General features: G+C 42.5%; 1 protein-coding gene across 3 annotated transcripts in view; it reads left to right on the top strand.

Moving 5' to 3' along the window:
* LOC116987017 (S-adenosylhomocysteine hydrolase-like protein 1) overlaps positions 1-26813 on the top strand; it is a 62854-nt gene that overhangs the window by 5768 nt on the left and 30273 nt on the right. For 2 of the 3 annotated variants that reach the window (XM_033042902.1, XM_033042901.1), the window contains 2 exons: positions 22063-22174; positions 24827-24970. In XM_033042902.1, the coding sequence (XP_032898793.1) occupies positions 22063-22174; positions 24827-24970 (256 nt within the window). Of the gene's footprint in view, positions 1-4433; positions 4439-22062; positions 22175-24826; positions 24971-26813 lie in introns of all 3 variants that reach the window. The other variant, XM_033042903.1, reaches the window with a different exon arrangement.

Here is a 26813-nt window from a genome sequence, read left to right as displayed (position 1 = left end):
TAACAATGGGCGTTATCAAGGAGAGGTGAAAAGTCACAAGATAAAATTCATAAACTTGGCTTCTCAAAGGCAATTAAATGGAGCTTTGGAAGATTAATCCCAGTCATTATTACATTGTGAATGTTAAACCTTTTATTGGTTCAAAAGTACAGTTGACTGGAGCGATATTCTTTACTGCGTGGTCTTGGCAATCTTGTATATTCCGTCTGATTGTGGTGTGGGAAGAGGGTTGCTAAACATGCAGGCTAGTTGGAGAACGTGCTCTTGTCTCAGCTCTCGGACATGGTGGAGGTGTTTGTTCGGGGAAGCTGCGTGTCCCATGACCTTCTCAATGACCACAGAGGAGCTGACAAAAAAAACAAAACATGCTGTGACTATCGACATTACGACAATAGACACAAAATGCTGGAGTAACTCAGCGGGACAGGCAGTGTCTCTGGATAGTAGGAATGGGTGACGTTTCAGGTTGAGACTCATCTTCAGACCCAAAACGTCACCCATTCCTTCTCTCCAGAGACGCTGCCTGTCCCGCTGAGTTACTCCAGCATTTTGTGTCTATCTTCAGTGTAAACCAGCGTCTGCATTTCCTTCCGAAACATTATGACAAGTGTCATCACATCTAGAACTGAAGTGCATGTTGGACGTGGATTAAAAATAGAACCTATTTGATGTTTTCTTTGTATTCCATAATTTTGATATTTAGTTGTGTCCCTTTTGAATGAGAGCACTGGGCAACCCAGTATCTGCATATTACTTGAAAATTAAATACCGTCAATTTTGTTTTAAAGAAAGGGTCCCTTCAACAGTCTCTGCTATGGGTTGATTGGAGGATTGAATTAAAAGTGTAATTAATTAGTGCTTTATTTGTCAAATATGCAACTGCACAGTGACATTCGTTTTGCGTATGTTACACATGCGGGCGCCGCCATGTTTTGGCGCCAATATTCAAAGTCCAAAGACCGGTTGGCCCGCTTGCGCAGTGTACTGGAGTTGTTCCCGTGAACTGACGACCCTCTCTTCGCCCAGCCATCTTTGTGTCCCGAGGGTGCCTCCTGCAGTCAGCCTTTAGGGCACTGGTGGCATTACCCCGGTTCACCCCGTGAAACTACTGAGGCAATTGGGATGTGGAAGATCAATTTGATAAGGATGTGCAGCAGTAATTTGTGTCCCCATTTGAAATTCATTATATATCATTATGAATTCATGTGCCTCCTAATGATTCATATTGGTGGCAGCATATTGGCAGAGCTGGTAGAGCTACTGCCTCACAGCAGTTTGCTCTTGACCTTGGGTGCTATCAGTGTGGAGTTTGCACGTTCTCCCTGTGACCGCTTTGGTTCCCTCCGAGTGCTCCGGCTTCCTCCCACATCCCAAAGATGTGCGTGTTTGCAGGTTAATTGGTTTCTGTAACTTGCCCTGAGTGTGTAGGGAATGTGAAAGAGGGGTAACAGAAGTGGTGTGAACAAGAAATATTTAGACAGGTACATGGATAGGACAGGTTTAGAGAGAAATGGGCCAAACGCAGGCAGGTGGGACTAGTGTAGATGGGACATGTTGATTGGCGTGGGCAAGTTGGGCCAAAGGGCCTGTTTCTAGGCTGTATGACTATGACACAATATTGTGTCTTCGCTCAATAAAAAGCTGAGGAATTTGAATTATTTTGGGTGATATGTTTTGGAGAGTGAGGACTTGTGTTGGGATCTTCCCTTCACATCGCAAAAGGTTCTGTTGATTCAAAAGGAAGCAGAGTTTATAACAATGAAGACCTTCTGTATGTGGTGATGAGTTTTTGCGTTGGTTGTGCGATGGAGTTGATGCAGGAATTCTGCAGCAAATCTTTATTTCACTGGTATTCCGTTGGGCTCTGAGTCTGGATTCAACATATGTTTGTGGTGTAACTGCAGCGTTGGCATCAAACTATGCTGATACAGTGTAATGCGGCAGTGTGATTCTATTTTTGCGTACAGCTTTAGGATCATTTTATTTATTAAGGTGCCAAATGCAGGGCTCGCTTGCAAAAGATAATTTCCCTGAAATTATTGAAAATAGCGAAAGGTTTGCACTCATTGGAAGAAAATGTGCCGCTCGCACAGTTCCCCTTCTTTAATTGCAGGTTTCATAAGTTACAGGGGCAGAATTGGGCCATTCGGCCCATCAAGTCTACTCCGCCATTCATTCATGAAGGTACATCGTTTTAATCTGAGACTCGGGCCTCTGGTCCTAGACTCTCCCACTAGTGGAAACATCCTCTATCCAGGTTTAGATTGTATCAATCAGTTCAATATAATGAATTTAGAAAAAGGTGTAGAGCAGTGTATTAGTGCAGAATACTGCAGTGCAGACTTGTTCTAAAGGCAATGGGGATTTTTTTTTTAAGTCCCTCCACACCACATTCACTGCAGTGTTTGTGTTATTAATGTGGGGAGAATTCATTTGATTGCAAGGCACAGGAATATTCTCAGCATTTGTGTGGATTTATCTGTTCAATTTTTCATGAATATAAGAAAGAACGTTGTTATGATCAGGGGGAATGTTCTACAAATGTGCCTGGTGTTGCTGAATGTTCTGGCCAAGAATGATTCTTTCTCTGTGTGGTTTGAAAGGGAAAATAATTGAAATGGAGTTGTGGCAGCCTTGAAAGAGTGCAGTATGCAGGAGTTGTTTAGTGTCGCTGTGACCTGATCATGGGATGGAATATTCACTGAGTCTGGCTATTATCAAAATTTGGCACAGCTTGCTGACAATTACAGTGAAATATATTTAGAAACGGTTAGTGGTGTTTGAAGTTGAATGAGCCCTGCCTGAGCATGTGAATTTATACACTTGCGTTTTAATTGCTGTGTGATGCACAATTGCAGCGACACAGTTACCAAATGGGGAGAAGATGGGCGGCATGGTGGCGCAGCGGTAGAGTTGCTGCCTTACAGAGACCTGGATTTGTCCAGACTGCGGGTGCAGTCTGTACAGAGTTTGTACGTTCTCCGCATGGGTTTTCTCCAAGATCTGTTTCCTCCCAAACTCCAAAGATGCAGGTTAATTGGTTTGCTATAAATGTAAATTGTCCCTAGTGTGTGTGTGTGTAGTGTAGTGTTAATTTGCAGGGATCACTGGTCGGTGCGGATTTGGTGGGCCGAAGGACCTGTTTCCGCGCTGATTCTCTAAAAATTATGGATCCAGTATTTTCCTTTGGAGCTCCACTCCTCCACTGCGAAATCTCCTCAAGGTATATCTGCTTTGTAGAAGTTCTCCTCTCTCCGATGGGAGTTCTGTGAGACCCTCTCACTGCTTCCCCTCTGTGCCATTGACCACTATTACCTGCCACGCTTTGTCCTGCCTCTCCCCTTTTCCAGTTTTCTTCTCTCCCCCTACAATCCGTCTGAAGAAGAGTCTCGACCCGAAGCGTCACCTATCTTCTCCAGCGGCGCTACCTAACCCTCTGAGATACTTCAGCACTTTGTGTCCATGTTAGTACTTTCCTTTGTTTCGTACAAACCCAAATCCAATTGTTTATTGTTCTAAAGAATGACTTCATTAAGGTAAGGCATGTTGCTTCAGGCAATCGATATATATGCCTGACAGCGCACCCAATGCTTGCATCGTCTTCGACACAAAATGCTGAAGTAACTCAGCGGGACAGGCAGCGTCTCTGGAGAGAAAGAATGGTGACATTTTGGGTCGAGACCCTTCTTGCATCGTCTTCTTGACTAGAACCAGAGTAAATATTCACAGTTTGCGTTCAACCATTTTTTTTGCCACGAGGTTTCGAAGGACAATAACTCCTCAATAAAGCACACTTAAAGCACACGGCATTGAGGGTTCAGTATTGATGTGGATAGAGAACTTGCTGGCAAACAGGAAGCAAATAGTAGGAGTAAACGGGTCCTTTTCACAATGGCAGGCAGTGACTAGTGGGGTACCGCAAGGCTCAGTGCTGGGACCCCAGCTATTTACAATATATATTAATGATCTGGATGAGGGAATTGAAGGCAATATCTCCAAGTTTGCGGATGACACTAAGCTGGGGGGAAGTGTTAGCTGTGAGGAGGATGCTAGGAGACTGCAAGGTGACTTGGATAGGCTGGGTGAGTGGGCAAATGTTTGGCAGATGCAGTATAATGTGGATAAATGTGAGGTTATCCATTTTGGTGGCATAAACAGGAAAGCAGACTATTATCTAAATGGTGGCCGACTAGGAAAAGGGGAGATGCAGCGAGACCTGGGTGTCATGGTACACCAGTCATTGAAAGTAGGCATGCAGGTGCAGCAGGCAGTGAAGAAAGCGAATGGTATGTTAGCTTTCATAGCAAAAGTATAGGAGCAGGGAGGTTCTACTGCAGTTGTACAGGGTCTTGGTGAGACCACACCTGGAGTATTGCGTACAGTTTTGGTCTCCAAATCTGAGGAAGGACATTATTGCCATAGAGGGAGTGCAGAGAAGGTTCACCAGACTGATTCCTGGGATGTCAGGACTGTCTTATGAAGAAAGACTGGATAGACTTGGTTTATACTCTCTAGAATATAGGAGATTGAGAGGGGATCTTATAGAAACTTATAAAATTCTTAAGGGGTTGGACAGGCTAGATGCAGGAAGATTGCTCCCGTTGTTGGGGAAGTCCAGGACAAGGGGTCACAGCTTAAGGATAAGGGGGAAATCCTTTAAAACCGAGATGAGAAGAACTTTTTTCACACAGAGAGTGGTGAATCTCTGGAACTCTCTGCCACAGAGGGTAGTCGAGGCCAGTTCATTGGCTATATTTAAGAGGGAGTTAGATGTGGCCCTTGTGGCTAAGGGGATCAGAGGGTATGGAGAGAAGGCAGTTACGGGATACTGAGTTGGATGATCAGCCATGATCATATTGAATGGCGGTGCAGGCTCGAAGGGCCGAATGGCCTACTCCTGCACCTAATTTCTATGTTTCTAAACAGAAATGGGATTTTAAAGTGCCTTCTGTTTTCTAGATGTAGAGCTGAACTAAGAAGGCTGACAATGTGAAATGGTGTCCATTTGACATCTAACTACAGAAATTGAAAACACGTCACCGATATTGAAAAAAATCTCACATTGTAGGGAATGTCCTTCGAAACCTCGTGGCAAAAAAAATGGTTGAACGCAAACTGTGAATATTTACTCTGGTTCTAGTCAAGAAGACGATGCAAGAAGGGTCTCGACCCAAAATGTCGAGACCCTTGTAATAGAATTAGATATTACAATAACTTGAGGGAGGCACAGTGGTGCAGCAGTAGAGCGGCTGGCTTACAGCGCCAGAGACACGAGTTCGATCCTGACCTAGGGTGCAGTCTGTATGGAGCTTGTACATTCTCCCTGTGACCGCAGGGTTTTCGCCGGGTGCTCGGTTTCCTCCCACATTCCAAAGACATGCTGGTTTGAAGGTTAATTGTCTTCTCGGGTGTGGGACAGAAAGAAGTTGTACAAGAAATGTAGTATGTTGCATATTATGAATAAGATGTACGTACATTGCTTCTAATAAAAATATTAAAAAATAAAAAAAATAAAAAATTGTCCGGGGTGTGTAGGATAGAACTAGTGTAAGGGTGATCACTGGTCAGCCTGGACTATGGGCCTGTTTCCATGCCATATCTCGAAACTTACACTATTCTTAACTTAGAGGAAGCAGCATTTGTTATGAAACTGTTTCGCATGATGTAAAAATGTACAGTACAGCTGCTTCAATTATTTTCAGTTTTCTTACCTTTTTATTTACCTTTTTCATTATTTTGAACAGGATTTGCACTTGTTTTTTCTTTTTATATGATCTAGCTTGAAGTTAATGTAGGAGAGTGATTATTCCCCTGTTAATGGTGTAGCTGCAATAATACCAACTAGCCACCAAGGTCAATGAAGGACTTTAAATAATTGACAGTCATATTGTTTATGTGTGAAATGTTATCGCTGTATCAGGCTACACCCTTTTGATAAGCAATTTTCAAATGATGTTTAGTCCAAGGTTTGAAAAATAAATAGCATTAACATTGACATTCCAATCTAAACCTGTTAGTCGCAGATTTGTACATAGTTGGAGTAACTGTGGATAAAATCCAATGTAAATGTTGGTTAGCTTTGTTTCTACCTTTTCCCTTTCCTTCTCTATATTTCCTCTATGGTCACATTGTTGTGGATACATTTTTCTGTTAGAAGTGTCGAATGGAAATATTTTTTGCAATTAATATAACTTTGAATTGCTGACATGTTGAGGGGATCTTATAGAAACATATAAAATTATTAAGGGATTGGACACGCTAGATGCCGGAAAGATGTTCCCGATGTTGGGGGAGCCCAGAGCCAGTAGTACTGGACTAAACATGTTTGAAAAGGAACTGCAGATGCTGGAAAATCGAAGGTACACAAAAATGCTGGAGAAACTCAGCGGGTGCAGCAGCATCTATGGAGCGAAGGAAATAGGCAACGTTTTTCGGAACGAAAAACATTGCCTATTTCCTTCGCTCCATAGATGCTGCTGCACCCGCTGAGTTTCTCCAGCATTTTTGTGTACCTAAAGATATTTGAATCCCTTTACATGCTGTCCTTTCAGATATTGACCTTGGATGAATTTAGGCTTCATTTGATTTTTTTTTCCAAGTGCCCATTAAGTTTTTACTTCAATATAAGTGGCCACATTTGGTGAGGCAACATTTGGAGTATTCTGCTTTAGTCACTCTCATATAGGGAGGATGCCATTAAACTGGCAAGAGTGCAGAGAAGGATGTTTGCCAAGATGAGGATGTTTGCCAAGACTTTAGCTGAGCTGTAGGAAGAGGTTGGGCAGGCTAGGACTTAATTCCTTGGAGTATAGGAGGGCGAGGTGTGACCTTACAGAGGTGTGTAAAATCATGAGGGGACTAGATCGTGTGAATGCACAGAGCAGGAGAATCAAAAACCAGAGGTTGTAGATGTGAGAGACAGGTTTCAATACAAACCTGGGGGACAACCTTTTCATTTGGAGTAGTGGGTATATAGAACTAGGTGCCATGGAAGGGAGTTGAGGCAGGTACTACTTTTGAGGACTTTTAATATTTTTTTATGGGGGGGGGAGGGGGAAACTTTTTCTTAGTCACTTCCTGGTCGAGGATGCGACTATTCTCTGAGCCGCATCTTCGCCCCCTCCTCACGGCCTACCATCTGGATTGGCGCGGCCTTTCCTGCCGGAGACCGGCCAGAGCTTCAGCTTCAGCAGCGGCGCAGCACTGGATTCCATCGCGGAGCGAGCGATGCCTTACTGGGAATCGCAATGTTGGAGCTCCGGAGTGCTGGGACTACCGACTTTGAAAACCGTGGAGCTGTGTTCTGCGGTGCTTCCAGCCACGGGCAGCGGGAAAGAAGCAGCCGATTCGGAGGCTCAGGTCCACTGAGAGTGCTCTTCCGTTCGAGGGCCTGAAACAAACATCGGGCCGCCGTTGCGGCGACTGCGGAGGCCTCAATAGGCCCTGACCTCGGATGAACAGAGGAAGAGGACTGAACTTTGGTGCCTTCCCTCACAGTTGATTTTTGCTGTGGGGGGATGTTTTTTTTTCTAAAGTTCTAAATGTTAAATTCTAAAGTGTTGTGTTTATCTTATTTGTGTGGTGCATGGTAACTCAAATTTCACTGCACCAATTGGTGTATGTGACAATAAATGTCCTTTGTCCTTTGTACTAAAATAACATTTGAAAGACATTTGCAGAGGTACATAGGTCGGAAAGGTTCAGAGAGTTATGGGCCAAACGTGGACCATTTTTTAACCAGAGTGGAGCTTTACAAAGATTCTCCTTGCCTTTGTCTCCCAATATATGAGAAATTATGACCACTGATTACTTATGCCGAGAAACAGGATGCAGCGGGATTATATCTGATCCTGTCTAGGGGCTTCCGAGTTTGCCTGTACGTCACTAGTTGGTAGTCATTAATAAGATTACCACCATCATCAGTGGTGCCCGTAGTTTGCAGAACCACCTAATCTGGGCACAGGATAAACAATTAAACTCAAGACCACTTCTGAGCGGTTGGCTCAATAGAGATGTTGATGAATCATTTCATTTTTGCTCGTGTTGCTACGAGTAGACTTTTGACGCGGCAAGCAAATTTCAGCGTTGTGGGGAGAACGAAACCTGTGTGCCTTCATTCTGAAATGAGTTCTGGTGTTGTGTTGTCCTGCTCCATTGAACCAGAATCAATCAAATTCTTGCATTGTTTTGAGAATCCAAACAGCAGCATGAAGGTCAATTAGTAATTCATTGTTGCCCGCTCTGTAATTAACAAAGAGAATGTTTGAAATTATTACATTCAGCCAAAATTAATTTCAGTGCTTGTTCTTTACTGAATAGTCGTGATTGGAATGGTTTAGTGATCTTTGAGTCATACAACTTTGAAATAGGCCCTTTGTCCCAACTTGCCCTCGCCGACCAACATGCCCCAACTACACTCGTCCCACCACCCAGCTTTTGGCCCATAGTGTTCTAAACCTATCCTATCTATGTACCTGTCCAAATGTTGTTTTAAATGCTGTGATTATACCTACCTCCTCCGGCACCTTATTCCATAAACCTACCACCCTTTGTGTTTATAAAAAAAAAAGGGGAAAAAAGTTGCCCCTCGAGTTCTTATTCAATTGTCCCCCCCCCCCCCCTCACCTCACCTCACCTTAAACCTATGAGCTCTGGTTTTTGATACTCTGGGTAAATGACTGTAATTCAACTTTTTCTATTCCTCATGGACACCTCCACAAAGCTAGAGAATGGGCTTTGCTCATGAACTGTTGCCGAGAATTGGCCCTGACTAATGGATTCCATTTATGTACCATTCTCTGGTAAATGCAGAGTTTCAATCTTGGAAAGATGTTTTCTTTAGAATTCTCAGTACTTTTTTTTCTAAGACATTCAGTTCTGCAGAATCGTTACATTAAATGATTCTGATCGCTTGTTAAGTGTCATCCTTGCATTCACCAGTCAGGTTAGTTAAGGCTTCACACTTTGTTTGTGAGAGGAACTTCTAAAAGCACTTTCACTGTCCATTCTATAAATAGTATTTCACTCCTTACAATTTCTTGGCAATTGCAGCAGCCGTTCATCTTGAAAGGTTAAAAGATTTTTCAAATTGCAGCGTAATTTCTTGTCTTTGCCGGATGCAAGGTTGAAGGATATGCATCACTTCCTTACAACATCGTGATGTGCTGCAGATTCATAGAGTTACACAGTGCGGAAACGGGCCCTTTGGCCCGACGTGCCCATGCAGACCAAGATGCCCCATCTATGCTAGTCCCACCCACCTGCTCTTAACCCATATCTCTTTAAACCTATCCTAACCTGTCTGACTCGATGATACTCTTGATGATACTGCCTCAAAAAGGCTGGCAGTATCATCAAAGACCCACACCATCCTGGCCACACACTCATCTCCCTGCTACCTTCAGGTAGAAGGTACAGGAGCCTGAAGACTGCAACAACCAGGTTCAGGAATAGCTACTTCCCCACAGCCATCAGGCTATTAAACCTGGCTTGGACAAAACTCTGATTATTAATAACCACTTTCTGTTATTTGCACTTTACCAGTTTATTTATTCATGTGTGTATATATTTATATCATGGTATATGGACACATTTATCTGTTTCGTAGTAAATGCCTACTATTTTCTGTGTGCTTAAGCAAAGCAAGAATTTCATTGTCCTATACAGGGACACATGACAATAAACTCACTTGAACTTGAACTGAATGCCTTGTAAATGTTGTGAAAAGTTCAGGGATTTTATGAACAGAATTAGGCTATTCTGCTGATCAAGTCCGCTCCGCCATTCAATCACAACTAATCTACTTTTCCTTTTCACCACCATCCCCTGCCTTGTTCCCATAACCTTTCATTGTCCTATCTGGGACACATGACAATAAACTCTCTTGAATCTTGACACTGTAGTCCCTGCCTCAGCTACGTCCTCCGGCAGCTCATTTCATATACTCCCCACCCTCTATGTGAAAAAGTTGCATCTCTGGGCAATTTGTTTAAAATCATGCTCGCTAAACATACTCATTTGCACATACTTATTCACTGTTGTTGCACCGTGACTTAGAAAGGTCAGACAGTATCTGTTGGTAGGGGTTTAATGCAGTTTGGAAGCTTATCTTTTCACGCTTCCTTTTGTGTATGTTTAGGTTTAGTCTATTGTCACGTGTACCGAGGGACAGTGAAGTGCTTTAGTTGCGTGCTATCTAGTCCGTGGAAAGACAATACATGATTACAATCGATCCATTTACAGTTTATAGATACATAAGGGAATAACGTTTAGTGCATGGTAACGCCAGCAAAGTCTGATCAAGGATAGTCCGAGTGTTTAAGAAAGAACTGCAGATGCCGGCCCTGCTGAGTGCCCCCCCACCCCCCATGGACTGTCTCCCTCGGAAGGTCACGTTGCACAGACACATCTGCACTTTAGTCTGTTTGAACTGTTTTGACTATTACTGTTGTAATGTTCTTTTTACAAACTATGTTCTCGGGGTATCTAAATCTAAATTTTATTAGTTATTTAAGTTATGACATCGGATGGAAGCTGCATACCAAATCTCGTTGCGCAATGACAATAAAATATATTATTATTATTATTATTAAAAATCGACGGTAGATAAAAATGCTGGAGAAATTCAGCGGGTGAGGCTGCACCTATGGAGAGAAGGAATAGGCGACGTTTTGGATCGAGAAGGGTCTCGACCCGAAATGTCGCCTATTCCTTCTCTCCATAGATGCTGCCTCACCCGCTGAGTTTCTCACGGATAGTCAGAGGATCACCAATGAGGTAGATAGTTGCTCTCTGGTTGTAGTAGGATCATTCGGGAAGAAACTGTCCCTGAATCTGGTGGTGTGCTTTTTCACTCCTATACCTTTAGCCTGATGGGAGAGGGGAGACAAGGGAGTGGCCAGGGTCCTAGATTATGCTTAAGAAGGAACTGCAGATGCTGGAAAATCGAAGGTACACAAAAATGCTGGAGAAACTCAGCGGGTGCAGCAGCATCTTTGGAGCGAAGGGAATAGGCAACGTTTCGTGCACGAAACGTTGCCTATTCCCTTTGCTCCATAGATGCTGCTGCACCCGCTGAGTTTCTCCAGCATTTTTGTGTATCCTAGATTATGCTGCTGGCTTTGCCGAGGCAGGGTCCCTACTTACAGTAAAACTCTGATACCCTTGTGTCTCCGGTGCTGACTAGCAGACTTTCTGGACTATTGAATATTATTCCTAATTATAAGATCATACGTCATGCCTGCGTGCAGGTGCAGACAAACATTTATCCTCCTCCACCCCACGTCATTGGATCCCCAGGCAGTAATGCCTAACCTGCTTTTCAGGTTTTATTTTGAGCTTTGAACTTTAGTGGCTACAATTTAGACAATGCACTTAAACTGAGTGAACAGCAAAAGGATTTCTCCCACGTGAGGAAGAGACAGAAACATAGAAAATAGATGCAGGAGGAGTCCATTCGGCCCTTCGAGCCTGCACCTCTATTCAATATGATCATGGCTGATCATCCAACTCGGTATCCTGTACCTGCCTTCTCTCCATACCCCCTGATCCCTTTAGCCACAAGGGCCACATCTAACTCCCTCTTAAATATAGCCAATGAACTGGCCTCAACTACCTCCTGTGGCAGAGAATTCCACAGATTCACCACTCTCTGTGTAAAAAATGATTTTCTCATCACGGTCCTAAAAGACTTCCTCTTTATCCTTAAACTGTGACCCCTTGTTCTGGACTTCCCCAACATCGGGCATAATCTTCCTGCATCTAGCCTGTCCAACCCCTTAAGAATTTTGTAAGTTTCTATAAGATCCCCCCTCAATCTTCTGAATTCTAGCGAGTACAAGCTGAGTCTATCCAGGCTTTCTTCATATGAAAGTCCTGCCATCCCTGGAATCAGTCTGGTGAACCTTCTCTGTACCCCCTCTATGGCAAGAATGTCTTTCCTCAGATTAGGAGACCAAAGCTGTACGCAATACTCCAGGTGTGGTCTCACCAAGACCCTGTACAACTGCAGTAGAACCTCCCTGCTCCTATACACAAATCCTTTCGTGTCACTGAGTCCAACCACCTTGTGGTTAAATGACCTGTGTGTTTGTTCCTCTTATTTCATGCGTTCTGCATTGATTCATTACAGGAAATGCTGATTATATCAGAACAATGCCTTAAAAGTGAGTTCCCACACATAAATCTAATTATCGTCACCAGTAGACTTTTAATACAAGAAGTAAGGAACTGCAGATGCTGGTTTACAAAATGAAACGCTGTAATGGTGCGATCATTGGAAAGACAGAAAATGCTGGAGTCACTTAGCAGGTCAGACAGCATCACCGGAGAACTTGGTGATGTTTGGCGTCTGGATAATTCTCCATTCTGAAGGTTTAGAACAGGGGTGGGGAACCTTTTCATGTTGGAAGGCCGTATTAAGTTAGCTGTAATCTAATGAGGCCGCATTCCAAGAAACTTCAATTAGATGGAGGATTATTTCGTTGAATCTTCTTTTACTCTTTGGTGTTTTAAATACGTTCATTTTAAGATTAAAATAAAAATAATAAAAGACGAACAAAAACATATTAATAAAAATAAAAGGATTTGTCCTACAAAATTTGGATTCATTCAAAAGGCCACACTTAATGGCCTAGGAGGCCGCAGGTTCCCCACCCCTGGTTTAGAAGGATATTGGGCTAAATGCTTCTTATACACCAGGAATACATCAAGCCCTTGGTCTTTTTAGTCCAATGCTCCGTTTAAAATATCTGTGGTAAATTTTTAACTCAGCAGCTACCCTCCCCCCCCCCCACCCCCGTAAGAAAATCTGGTGTCTCGCACAAAGTATATTGTATGGTTTTCTATCCTGTATTGATGCTAAGTATGATTGATGATTGCTACTTGAACCTTCCAGAGCTATAGGACTGCATTGCATGCTGTTGGTTGACTCGCTTTTCAAAGGCACAATAAACATGGTTGTCAAATCAACGCCAAGGTTATTAACTGGCAAATAGAGAGGGGGTGGAGAGGGAAGAAAGGCAAAAGCTACTTGTTATTCACCGGTGCAAAGCATGTGGGATTATTGACTGACAATGTTGCTTCTCTCTGTGCAGTCTGTTCCATTGATTTTAATGGAGTTGAACATGCGACGTGAATACAACCATCAGTCCATATTTCAGCAGGCACCTTTATATTAGTGACCCTAGCCGATTTAGACTTTTAGACGAAAGTCTAATACAGAAACAGCAGGGAGACTGGCCCTTCGGCCAACCAGCGAACACCCTGCACAATAACACTATCCTACACACAAGGGACAATTTATAATTTCACCAAGCCTGTACGTTTTTGGAGTGTGGGAGAAAACCCACCCAGTCACAGGGACAACGTGTAAACTCCGAACAGACAGCGCCCGTAGTCAGGATCGAACTCTGGTCTGTAAGGCAACAGATTTACCGCTGTGCCACTGTGCCATCCTTAGGATTTCTCCCAAGCAGCTGCTGGGATGGAAACATCACTGAATGCAAACTCAAGAGATTTCCTCCAGAATTGTAATCCAGCTTGTTGTTAAATTTCTAATGCTGATCTCAAGACTTGAAAACAAGTCTGAGGAAGGGTCTCGACCCGAAAGGTCGCCTGTTTCCTTTGCTCCATAGATGCTGCCTCACCCGCTGAGTTTCTCCAGCATTTTTGTCTACCTTTGATTTTCCAGCATCTGCAGTTCCTTCTTAAACATCAAGACTTGAAATGTTGCCTGTTTGTGAGTTTGAGCCTTGATTCAGTTTGTCGTGGAATGCTGTTGGACTTGTTGGGAAGCTCCGGGAAGGAGGGGAGGGGGAAATGATAGGACAGATGGGCAAATGTCTCACCTTTGGTGCATTTTTACGTGCAGGAATGCAAGTTTGAAACTTGCTGACGTGCACTTTGCAACTCGCTGTAATTTCCCCACGGAGCTGCCATTGTGGCTGACAGTGCAAATCAGCTGTAAATGTGCACTTGCGTCTTACAGAGAACATCTTGCGGAATACATCAATTGTGTCTGCATGCATTATCCTACCATCTACTACATTGGAGACCCTCGAACTATCTTTAATCAGACTTTATCTTGCACTAAACATGACTCCCTTTATTCTGCATCTTTATACTGTGGGCAGCTTGATTGTAATCATATATAGTCTTTCCGCTGACTGGATAGCACGCAACAATAAAGCATTTCACTGTACCTCGGTACAGATGACAATCAACTAAATTAATTCAACTTATTCGACTAAATTAATAATTCATCAATTGTAGAAGTAGTACTTAGTAATATCATTACTTAGTAATAAGCCCCAATCATCTAAAGCAAAGAGAAAGCACTTTTTTCTTAAGACATAATCTCAGGCATGTAGAAAGATGAAAATGTATCAGTCTGAAGAAGAGTCCCGACCTGAAACGTCACCTGTCCAGGTTGTGCAGAGATGTTGCCTGACATGCTGAGTTATTCCAGCACTCTTTTTTGCTCAAAATTCCAGCATCTGCAATTCCATGTGTCTGCAGTTTATGGTCACTGAGCTCCCAGTGTTTACCTTTTGAGGTGCACAGTAAAGATACCACCAAAAAATTACATTTTTGCATTAAATGTTTAACTTGTAATATGGGTATGAGACTTCCTGATTTACTTGGACTTGGTTATTGGTGGAACAATGCTCAAAGCACGGCCCATAGATTACCCTTTTCATGGTTTACAATAAATTATGTTTCTAAGCAGTAATTATTATTTTAGTGACCAATTTCGATTTAAGACTCCCACCCTCTCTTTGTGTTGTTGAATAAAGCCTCTTTTGTGAAAACGTTAATAGCTAAAAGGACGTACTGTGTAGCTGAATCACTCCCTTGCCTCAACACGGCATGATTAGGATTGCGACTGGAGAGTGTTCACCCTGTGATTAGTGTAAATGGCAATAAAAAATCTTTCCGAAAGTGTAATTAAGTATGAGGCACCTTCAAAAAGCCACCAAGCAAGTCCATGTTATCTTCTATATTGATCTTATTCGGGTGTACAAAATCATGAGAGGAATAGATCGGGTAAATGCAGTATCTCTTGCCCAGAGTAAGGGAATCGAGAACCAGAAGACGTAGGTTTAAAGTAAAGGCTGTAAGATTTAATAGAAATCTGAGGGATAGCTTATTTACACAAGGTGTGGCGGGTATATGGAATGAGCTGCCGGAGGATGTACTATTGCAACGTTTAAGAAACATTTAGCCAGGTATGTGGACAGGACAGGTTTAGAGGCATGTCGGCTAAAAACAGGCAAGTGTGGCATGTTGGGTCGAAGGGAGGGCATGTTTCCACACTGTATGACGGTGACTTTTGTGAACAGTGTTCTTCGTTACAAGTCTGAGCTAGAAAGATTGTTGTTCAATTGATGACCTTCAAAGATTTTGTAAGCACAAATACATGCAGGTTTTATTAATCGTTTGTATTTGACCTTTCCTGTTTGCTCTGTGCACTCATGAGTGCTGTGGAATGTCCCTGTTTCTGTGATAACATTTCTGTTGTCAAATTAAGCAATGTGGTATGGCTAAGGACATTTGAAGAGGGTGATCTCTATCCAAGGAGAAGGAGTTCTAGTCATAATAAAGTCATACACCGTGGAAACAGGCCCTTCAGCCCAACTTGACCACACTGATCAACACTCCCCATCTGCACGAGTAGCATCTGACTGCATTTGGCCCATAACCCTCTAAACCTATTCTATCCATGTACCTGTCTAAATGTGTCTTAAACGTTGGGATCTTACCTGGCTGAGCTACTTCCCCAGTGACTCGTTCCATATACTCATCGCCTTTTGTATAAAAATGTTACCCCTCGGGTTCCTATTAAATATATAGGAAACTATTCCCCCACCACCACCTAAGATAGAACTATTTCCCCTCCCCCCCACTCACTAAATGACGATTTGCGTCGGGACTCTTCTCCAGTCTGAAGAAGGGTCCCGGCCCCTAACACCATCCATCCTTTTTCTCCAGAGTAGACTCTCCAGCGCTTTGTGTCTACCTTTGGTATAAACCAGCATCACCAGTTCTTTGTTCCACGTTCTCGCTTTTGCTTGTTACTTGTTCATTTGTTTGAACCATAAAATAAATTGAATCAGAGTTTTAGGACTGATGGTCTTTAGTTTAGTTTAATGATAATAATAATAATAATAATAAATTTTATTTGCGGGCGCCTTTCAAAGTCTCAAGGACACCTTACAGAAATTAACAAGAGAGAAAAAACATATAGTCGGAGTAAAATAAAATAAATAATAAGGACATCACCAATACACAAATTAAAGACAGAATTCGCTCCAAAGACAAAAAATCAGAAACACAATGTGAAGAGAGAGCAGCTGCAGCTAAAGCGCGCCAGCGTCCACTCTCCCTTCCGACAGCCATCTTGGACACAAACTAACATATTCACATTACACACAAAAAATCATCCCCCCACAATGGATACCACTGTGGGGGAAGGCACAATGTCCAGTCCCCATCCCCAGTTCTCCCAAAGTCAATGATACAGCTCGGAAACTGAGTCCGCACCGACCAGTGATCCCCTGCACATTAACACTACCCTACGCACACACCAGGGACAATTGCGCATTTATATCAAGCCAATTAATCTACAAACCTGTATGTCTTTGGAGTGTGGGAGGAGACCGAAGATCTCAGAGAAAACCCATGCAAGCCACGGGGAGAACGTACAAACTCCGTACAGATGAACCCTGGTGTGTGGCGCAATATGGCAGCTCTACCGCTACGCCACCATGCCGCCCAAATACAAGCGTGAGATGTTAGTGCGATTACTTAGTTTTTACCTCTGATTACACATATAGAATAAGACAAAAATATTTTTAAAACCTTTTGCTTTTGTATTTCTATGTTGGAAGGTTTGGATAAACCCTATTAAAGTCATTTTATCCTCTTTATTGAGCCAAATTTGTTAAACCTTGCATCCATTTATGGCCAATTATAAGGCGGTGGAGGCCGGTTCTCTGGATACTTTCCAGAGAGAGCTAGATAGGGCTCTTAAAGATAGCGGAGTCAGGGGATGTGGGGAGAAGGCAGGAACGGGGTACTGGTTGTGGATGATCAGTCATGATCACATTGAATGGCGGTGCTGGCTCGAAGGGCCGGATGGCCGACTCCTGCACCTATTGTCTATAAAGTCTTGACAATTCTGACTATCAGAAGCTTTCAAGAAATTTCACAATCAGTTAATGTGAAGGAGCTTTTGTGTATGTCTCTGGAAGGATATAGGAAATCAAGGTCGAGTGACTCAATCTATTTGCCAGCAAAGTTTACTCAAAGATGTGGATTTGATAATTCAGTCCTTAGGAAGTGAGTTGACTGCGAAACTGAAATTTGTAAAAATAATACACTGCAGGGAGGATTACACTCCACGATACAAAAGCACGACAAATGTCTCGTACGCACGTTAAGGTACAGTTTCAATTTACTCGAGATATTTAACATTAGATATTTTACGGTTGACTTGGAGATCTTGAGTGGAGACAGTTATTGTGAAAGGTAGCATGCTTTTCACGTGAAACCCTTTGAGAGGGGTTTTACTTTGAATCGATCAGTTGTGCAGATATGTATAACTGCATCTCCATTGATTCCAAATGAACAGGTTGCAGCATATGTAGAAAGGAGATGAGGAGGAATTTATTTAGTCAGAGGGTGGTGAATCTGGAATTTATTGCCACAGGCAACTGGTGAAGCCAAGTCAATCGATATTTTTAAGGCGGAAATCAGTAGATTCTTGATTGGTAAGGGTGCCAGGAGCTATGGGGAGAAGGCAGGAGAATGCGGTTGAGAGGGAGAGATAGATCAGCCATCATGAATGTATGATAAAAGTAAATCTTATTTTAAGGTTTTGCCTTATATTAGTTTTAAAAACAATTACTGAATTTTTACTGGCCTGATTTCTCTATCTGCAAAGTAACTCCTTTGGATGGTTTTCAGTTGGTTTCCAGTCTTTTGTTTCAGTGCTGGAGTAACTCAGCGGGTCAGGCAGCATCTCTGGAGAAAAAGAATAGGTGATGTTTTGGGTCGGAACCTTTCCTCCGAAATTACAGCTTGTGGGCTTTGCTGATGGGACCAGCATTATCCCATGTTCGCTTCAAATATGGTGACCATTTCGGAGGAATAACCACAGTTTTGTGGGTATAAGTTTCCATCCAGCCTAGATTGGGGATGGACAACTGATATCCTTGTCTAAAGAACATTGGTGCATCAGGTAGACTTGCGGTGGTTTCATGAACATGTCTTTTATTGAAGATAGACACAATATGCTGGAGTAACTCAGGGGGACAGGCAGCGTCTCTGGAGTGAAGGAATGGGTGATGTTTCGGGTCGAGACCCTTCTTCAGACTGAGCCAAGTTCTATTATTTTATAAAAAGAAGATAGACACAAAGCTGGAGTAACTCAGCGGGACAGACAGCATCTCTGGAGAGAAGGAATGGGTGACGTTTCGGGTCGAGACCCTTCTTCAGAATTCGATTCTATTATTTTTCTATTATATTTTCTATTATTCCATATCAGCTGATTAAGTTGAATCTATGGAGTTCATTGCCACTTTCGGAAGAGGCCACGTTAATGGATATTTTTACACAGATTGCTAAGATCTTGATTAGTAACGGTGTCAAAGGCTACGGGGAGAAGGCAGGAGAAAGGGAAAATTAGATCAGCCGTGATCGAATGGTGGAGCAGTCTCAAAGGGCTAAATGGCCCAAATCTGTTCTTATGTCTTGTGTCTTATGGTGATGACATGTTGAATCACTCATCTGGTAAATACATGGGAAGGATTGCACATTCAAACGTATGGGCCAGATCAAGACTATTGTAAGGAAATATTTTTTCACAGAAAGAAATGGTTATACAAGTAGTGAAATGGTAGGGAAAAGCTATTTCTTCCAAATAAATCGGCAATGACAGGCATTCCTTTCTTGTTTTTTGATCTTTGGCAACTGAGCCGTCCTCCCAACAACTAGAGAGCAGTCCCGAAATACTGTCTTCTTCATTGAAGACCCTCAGACTAGTTTTGATCTGGATTTATCGTGCACTAAACGTTATTCACATTATTCCCATAACCCTGTATCTATACACTGTGAGTGGCTTGATTATAATCATAAGATCATAAGTGATAGGAGCTGAATTAGGCCATTCGGCCTATCAAGTCTACTCTGCCATTCAATCGTGGCTGATCTATCTCTCCCTTCTAACCCCATTCTCCTGCCTTCTCCCCATAACCCTTGTCACCCGTACTAATCAAATCATGTATAGTCTTTCCGCTGACTGGTTAGCGCGCAACAAAAGTTTTTCACAACCTCGGTACACGTGACAATAAATTAAACTCTTGATCTCTACAAGAGAGTTTATTGTCACGTGTACCGAGGTTGAGTAACTCAACAGGTCAGACAGCATCTCTGCAGAATATGGATGGGCGACGTTTTGGGTCAAGAACCTTCTTTAGACTTGATACAGGTGCAGTCAGTTTCTGCAATAATGATTGTCTACGGACGGGGAGAGAGGGTGGTGACGTGCAGGAGATTGCCGTGTGCGTGAATGTGGGAGTGCACACATCCATTCATTCAATAGTGAAGGAAGTAACATTTGAAAAAAGACAGTGCAATTATATATCCAGCATTCATTACCCACGAGGGAGATTAAACTGCAAGTGGGTGCAACTCGGCTCCGCCAACACAGTTTATGAGAAGTAGCAGAATATTCTGTTGAGAAAGGAAATAAATCTTGGTAGGTTGTTTAAAAAATATATATCAGTGTATGGTTGAAGACAAGTGAAATGTAATTAGCCATACTAGCATCTTCCATATTAATACGGTAAAACTGAAGATAGACACAAAATGCTGGAGTAACTCAGTGGGTCAGACAGCATCTCTGGAGAAAAAGAATAGGTGACGTTTCGGGTCGAGATTCTTAATCAAACTGAGAATCATCACCAGAGATGCTGCCTGGCCCATTGAATTACTCCAGCATTTTGTGTCTATCTTCAGTGTAAACCATCATCTGCAGTTCCTTTCTACACAATGTGGTAAAACTGTTCAAGACAGGAGTTGTAGATTCAGGGGCTTTCAAGAGATTCAGGGGCTTTCAGGGGCATCTTGGTCAGCATGGGCATGTTGGGCAGAATGGCCTGTTTCTGTACAGTATAACTCCTATGACTGAGTCAATGAGCAAAATATAACACAGACAGACATTGTGGGGTGGCACAGATGTTGAGCAGGCTAGGACTTTATTCATTCAATGAATCACAATTCTTGATGTGTTGAAGAATTTTTGAGTCTGAAGAAGGGTCTCGACCCGAAACGTCTCCTATTCCTTCGTTCCATAGATGCTGCCTCACCCGTTGAGTTTCTCCAGCATTTTTGTCTACCATCACAATTTTTAAGAAACATTTGGACAGGTACATGGATAGGATAGGTTTAGAGAGATCTGGACCAAATGCAAGTAGGTGGGACTAGTGTAGACGAGGAATGTGGGTCAGCATGGGCTAGTTGGGCCAAAGGGCCTGTTTCCACACTGTTTAACACTATGACTGTATTGGTAACTTCCTTATCCCATTGAGAGCATGGATGAACAGTGTCCTCCAACACAGAATGACCCCAACAATAAAAATCTGGAAGAGGAGGAGAGATATTCAGTATGACTTAGAGCTGCTGTTTAGTTAATAATGTAAAGAAATAATTAGGATAAAAAAAACATATCTATACTTTGCCACCAAGTAGTGCTAAATCTGATTTGTGCACCCAGTTTCCTGCACAAAAACACAGGATGGGTGGACACTGAAAGACCATGTGCTCAGATTTCAGGGAATATAATTATTTTGAGGGAAAGTATCCTGAGGAATTTGTATCCTTTCCAAAAGAAAGGAAATACAAAATGTTGGTGTGGCGTTTGGGTTGTGTGTTGGTTTGGATTGTGTTGGTTTGAATCCATGGATGAAGGGGTGCAGTTACATTTATTTAATTGCAGTTTGCACTCTGGAAGTTCTGCATTTGATTAGGTAGGCCATTGATTACATCGTACAGACTTCTTCTTTTTCTTCTTGCTTATGGCGTGCACAGCCTAAAGTTGTAGGACAACTTGTTCTATTTGATCTTATTTGATTGTGCACGCCAGGTTGATTGCATGCGTTGAAACAGGGCGGACCACGTGAAGGTTGCAATCTCCCACCTCATCATACAGACGGAGGATTAAGATAGACACCATTGCATTATGTCTGCATTTGTGCAGCCAGACCAGCTGGCTCTGCACAATTTTGCTGGGCAGTATATAAAAAAAAAACAGCATGGAAACAGGCCATTTGGCCCACCGAGTCCAGTTCGACCATCGATCACCTGTTTGCACTCGTTTTATGTTATTTCACTTTCTCATCCACTCCTGACACACTGGGGGCAATTTACAGCGGGCCAATTAACCTACAAACCCGCACGTCTTTGGGATGTGAGAGGAAACCCGGTGACCACAGGGAGAAGGTGCAAACTCCACACAAACAGCACCCGAGGTCAAGATGGAACCCGGGTCTCTGACGCTGTGAGGCAGCAGCTGCACCTCTGTGTCGCCCTTTTGTGGTTTACAGCCTCAGCTCGGTTACAATAGGAATTTTTATCACATGTACAAATGTTTCTTGAAAGTGCTTGGTTTTAATTTAGGCAAGGATGACATTTGGTGAGTTGCAGCAACAATGCTTGGAGTTTGTCCAGGCAGGCTATAAGCAAATCAAACCTCAATGGATTTCGATTTAGGAATGCAAAGTCATCTTATCTGGCTGAGTTTCGGACTAATGTCTGCATACGTGCTATTTTAAATAACCATTTGACTTATACATACATCGATACGTAGAAAATATGTGCCTCTGTTTTATCACCTTTTACTGTGGAGATAGTAATCGTTCATTCCCATGCAGTCAGATTGCAAGATGAGGAAGATTGAGTTCATTGTCTCCCTATCCCTGTGTGCTTCAACAATCATCTGCCTTTGATAAATCTAATGCCACAGCCATGGTGACTAATTATCTACATGATTACTCTTCACAGCAGATCCAGTTTGCAGATGAAAAGCAGGAGTTCAGCAAATTCCCCACCAAAAGCGGCAGACGGTCTCTGTCGCGATCCATTTCCCAATCTTCCACGGACAGCTACAGCTCAGGTAGGAACTCATAGTTGTGTCTTGAGACAGCATTTTCACACCTCTTGTCTTAATTCATGCACTATGGACTTTCATTTATTTTAAGTTTGCAAACAGATGTTATACTCTGACATAGTTCAAGTATTAGAATAAAGGGGAAGCCATTTAAGACTGAGGTGAGAAAAAACGTTTTCACTCATCAGAGAGTTGTGAATTTTTGGAATTTCCTGCCACAGAGGGCAGTGGAGGCCAAGTCACTGGATGGATTTAAGAGAGAGTTAGATAGAGCTCTAGGGGCTAGTGGAATCAAGGGATATGGGAAGAAGGCAGGCATGGGTTATTGATTGGGGATGATCAGCCATGATCACAATGAATGGCGGTGCTGGCCTCCTCCTGCATCTATTTTCTATGTTTCTGTGATTAAAACTCCAGTAATCCGGCAGGCAGTTGTTTTGAAATCCAAGCAATCCAGCATCTGGATTGCTCATTGATCTAGGTCAGCGTTTCTCAGCCTTTTTACCCTTGCGGAACCCTTGAAATAATTTTCATGTCTCGGGGAACCCATACATAAAAATTATTATATATCTTTATTAATCTCTTTCTTTCGCTTTCATAAACTTGAAGTTCACAAGGCAAACGTAATATATTTTTCTGATAACTGGTTTAAGCAGTGGGAAGGAGCGGGAAGGAATAGGGGACGTTTCGGGTCGACATTTTTTGTTTATGGTCACCAGGTTCATTGGAAATGTTATTATCCCAATATAAAGTGAAAGTATGTCGGGCTATTAATAGAAGTGACATCCAATAATTTAGTTTAGTTTAGTTTATTGCCACATGTACCGAGGTACGGTGAAAAGCTTTTGATGCGTGCTAACGTCAGCGGAAAGACTATACATGTTTACAATCGAGCCATCCACAGTGGTCAGATACATCATAAAGGGAATTTGTCAGAAAAATAGTCTGGAAAAAAAGGTGGGTCTGGAAAATAGTCTGGAAAATCTGCTATTGGACTATTGTTTCCTATAGCAGATTTAGACTTAATCGTACAAACTTAGTTCAAATCTGCAATTGGACTCAATAGTCCACTAGCAGCTTGGAGTACTGAGGGTGCTGGATTATCGGAGTTTTACTGCACAAGTTAACAGCAAATGTAGGCTTGTGAAGTCCAAGGTATTGAAGCATCTTCACATTCCATGCCTGTTTGTTCAATGTTTACTCGTCAGCATTAGCCTTTTTGGGTGTTTTGAAAACTGTGTTTTTAATAAATATTGTACTTTGAATGTGTAGTTTATAAATAAGGGATTATATCTTGGGATTTTAAATAATTCAATGGGGGAGCGTATTAGCTGCCATTTTATTATTCGGGGGTGGATTGAAGAATTAAGCAAGATCTACTTGACGTCATGAGAGATATCGGCCCACTTCATGGGATTCCAATGGTAAATTGGACTTGTTTGACATCTGACCCGCTGATTTGGAACAGCAATTTGCTTCCCTTAGTTGTACATTATAGCTTTGTTCCAACACTGTTCGATTCAAAACCTTTAAAACTAATGTGCTTGTATGAGGACAACGTTTGAATTCACCCCATGTGCATTTTAGTTTCTGCTGTGGTCATGTTCCTTAACTGTAGGCTCATTGTGCCACCATTTTGGTTTACCCACAGGGTTTACTTTTTAATACTAAAAAAAAATGTACTTTTGCATAATCGAACTCATGAAATGTTATCTTTGAAACACATTATTTAAAGATGTGTTGCTGATATATTCCTCCCTATATCAATGCATTTTTCCTCTTCCCTCAAGATTCATCCCCCACCCCAAAAATAGCCTCAAAATAGTAAGATCTTTCCTTTCCTATATTATTACTATATATCTTTCTATCCATTTCAACCCCTTGATACACAAGGTTGAAAATAACTTTATTGTAATAAATAGATAGACACTAAACGTCAGAGCTGCTTCCCCCCCCACCCCAAGACCATGTTCCCACATTTCAAATGTCAATGTCTTGAGAAATACTAAGTTTTTACTTTCCTGCTGTTATTCAGTTTAATCTAATTATGGAACAAGCTACTTGCCAGTAAGAATATCTTTTCAAGTGATTGTTAATTTGAAGAGTGTGAGACCTGTATGAAAACACAGTTTTGTTTAATGGTTTCCCACCCTTCCTTCTGCCAATAACTTTAAGTGGCGGCCGGGAACAGGGAGAATGTTTGGGACAGATTACAAACACACATTTTGTGACTACTTTTAATAGCTTGTTTTATGAGGCGTATACGGATCTCCCTTTTTCCGTCCATTGGAAAAAATGGCTTTGACTAAACTTGCCCACTATAATTCTTCCTGAAGCTTGTACAATCAAGAAAGGTCCCATCTGAAACGTTACCCATCCATGTCCTCCAGAGCTGCTGCCTGACTCACTGAGTTACTCCAGCACTTTGAGTTCCGCTGAGAACACCAGTAATGAATTAGGGTCTACATGCATTTTCCCCTCATTCTGTGTATCTTTTTCTGGTATTCAAATAAGCCCATGAAGTGCTTCATTAAGCATTAAGAAATGCATGCAAATTAATGCCATGTTTTGTTTTCTCCTTTTCTGTACTTACAATCTTCGGATGCATTGAAGTTGTCTTTTTTTTAAAACAAACAAAAAAAACCCTTCTCCCCTTAGCGGCATCGTATACTGACAGTTCTGATGATGAGACATCTCCCAGGGACAAGCAGCAGACAAATTCAAAGAATAACAGTGACTTCTGTGTAAAGAACATCAAGCAGGCCGAGTTTGGACGCAGGGAGATTGAAATTGCCGAGCAAGGTACGATGGGGCCGAGATTACGTTGGGTTCGGCGGCAGCGGCTTAACCTTTAAGAAATCTTATCTGACTGTGGTTAAAAAATAAATTATCGTGATTTCAGGGGTTGCCTAAAGTCCTTCAGGGACATTTGGCCTGGCTTCACCATAGGTATTGTACAGCATAAGATATGCGTAGGCTTCTTTTGCTCTTTCATTCCCTTCCACCGCACCTTTGGAGCAAAGGAGAAAGCAGGTGTTATTAAATAATTAATAGCCAATGATAATAGTAAAAGGACTGGATTGGGTGGACGTGGAGAAGATGTTTCCACTAGTGGGAGAGTCTAGGGCTATAGCCTCAGAATAAAACAACATCTTTTTTCCAGCACCCACTACTCTGAGTAATTAAAAAATATATTTGCATGTCCGCTAGCGCAGTGGTAGAGTTGCTGCCTCACAGCGCCAGAGACCCGGGCTCGATCCTGACTATGGGTGCTGTCTGTACGTAGCTTGTACGTTCTCCCCGTGACCTACGTGAGGTTTTCTCCGGGATCTCCAGTTTCTACCCACATTGCAAAGACGTACAGGTTTGTAGGTTAATTAGCTTGGTATAATTGTAAATTGTCCCTAGTGCATGTAGGATAGTGTTAATGTGTGGGGATCGCTGGTTGGCATGGATTCGATGGGCCGATTGGCCTGTTTCCATGTGGAAAACTAAAATAAATTGTCTCCTTTCAACCTTGCCCCTCTCATCTTTGACATTTCCAATCTGGGGGGAAAAGGACTCTGACTTTATCCAGTCTAATTGCATAAATGCTCCTAATGCTCAGTTATGCTATTGACTGAGTTTATATGTGTAGTGCCACTGGTACCATTTGCATCCAAGCGATATTTCATACATTGTTTGTTGCTTGGTGACTTCAAAGGTGCTTGAAGCCTTCAAGTTTCAAAACATAGTCTTTTCCCACAGGATTTCAACAGCACAGAGAATCAACTTTTTATTTCTTTCTCAGAGGCAAATACTTTGTCAGCAATTTGTTGCCTTGCCTTTGTGTTGAAAGTCATGGGAACTGGAGAATATTGATGCTGAGAGAGGGGTTGCCAGAGATACTGGGGCATTTGCACTAAATGCGCATCACAGAGTGCCTGCACGTTTGAAATTTGGAGTCTGAAGATGGGTTTGAGTTTTGAAAGGGATTGCAACGTGCAGTCCCTGCGACACTACACATACGTGGCGTGCAGCCAACGGTGCATTTCCACCCCTTTGTCCTTTGGATGGGACTAGAAGCCTGATCAGCTGGACGCAAAAGATACCACTGCGCTTTGTGCAGTAACCTGAGTAATCTGGCCATCTATTTCTCCATCATATTCTGCCACCAAAATAGGTTGGCTGGCCGTTTATCTTGGCTGCAAATTGTGGGAACTTGCTGAATGTAATTTGTCCGAGTGGTTTTCTCTGGGGATTATGCTTCGAGTGGAATTAATTAGCAATAATTTCCATGGGGATTTCCTAACGATGTAAGGGACGGTATCTCAATAAAATCCCTTAATCTTCTTGAGGTCTGCACTACCATCAAGTTTTCTTAGAGAGTTTGTGTGGAAACAGGCCCTTCGGCCCACTAATTATCTGTTCACATTGGCTCTATGTTATCCCACTTTCTCATCCATTCCATATACATTGAGGCTTTTTTAAAACCAAAAGGCCAATGAACTACAGACCCGCACGTCTTTGGGATGTGGGAGTAAACCAGAGCACCCGGAGGAAACCCACACGGTCACAGGGAGAATGTGTAAAGTCCATACAGACAGCACCCGAGGTGAGAATCGAACCCGGGTCTCTGGCGCTGAGAGGCTCTGGCACTGTGATG

The sequence above is a fragment of the Amblyraja radiata genome, chromosome 24, assembly GCF_010909765.2.
Source record: "Amblyraja radiata isolate CabotCenter1 chromosome 24, sAmbRad1.1.pri, whole genome shotgun sequence".
In the NCBI taxonomy this organism is placed as follows: domain Eukaryota; kingdom Metazoa; phylum Chordata; class Chondrichthyes; order Rajiformes; family Rajidae; genus Amblyraja; species Amblyraja radiata.
The sequence above is the reverse complement of the archived record's forward strand: the minus strand, read 5'-3'. Positions and strand labels throughout refer to the sequence as shown.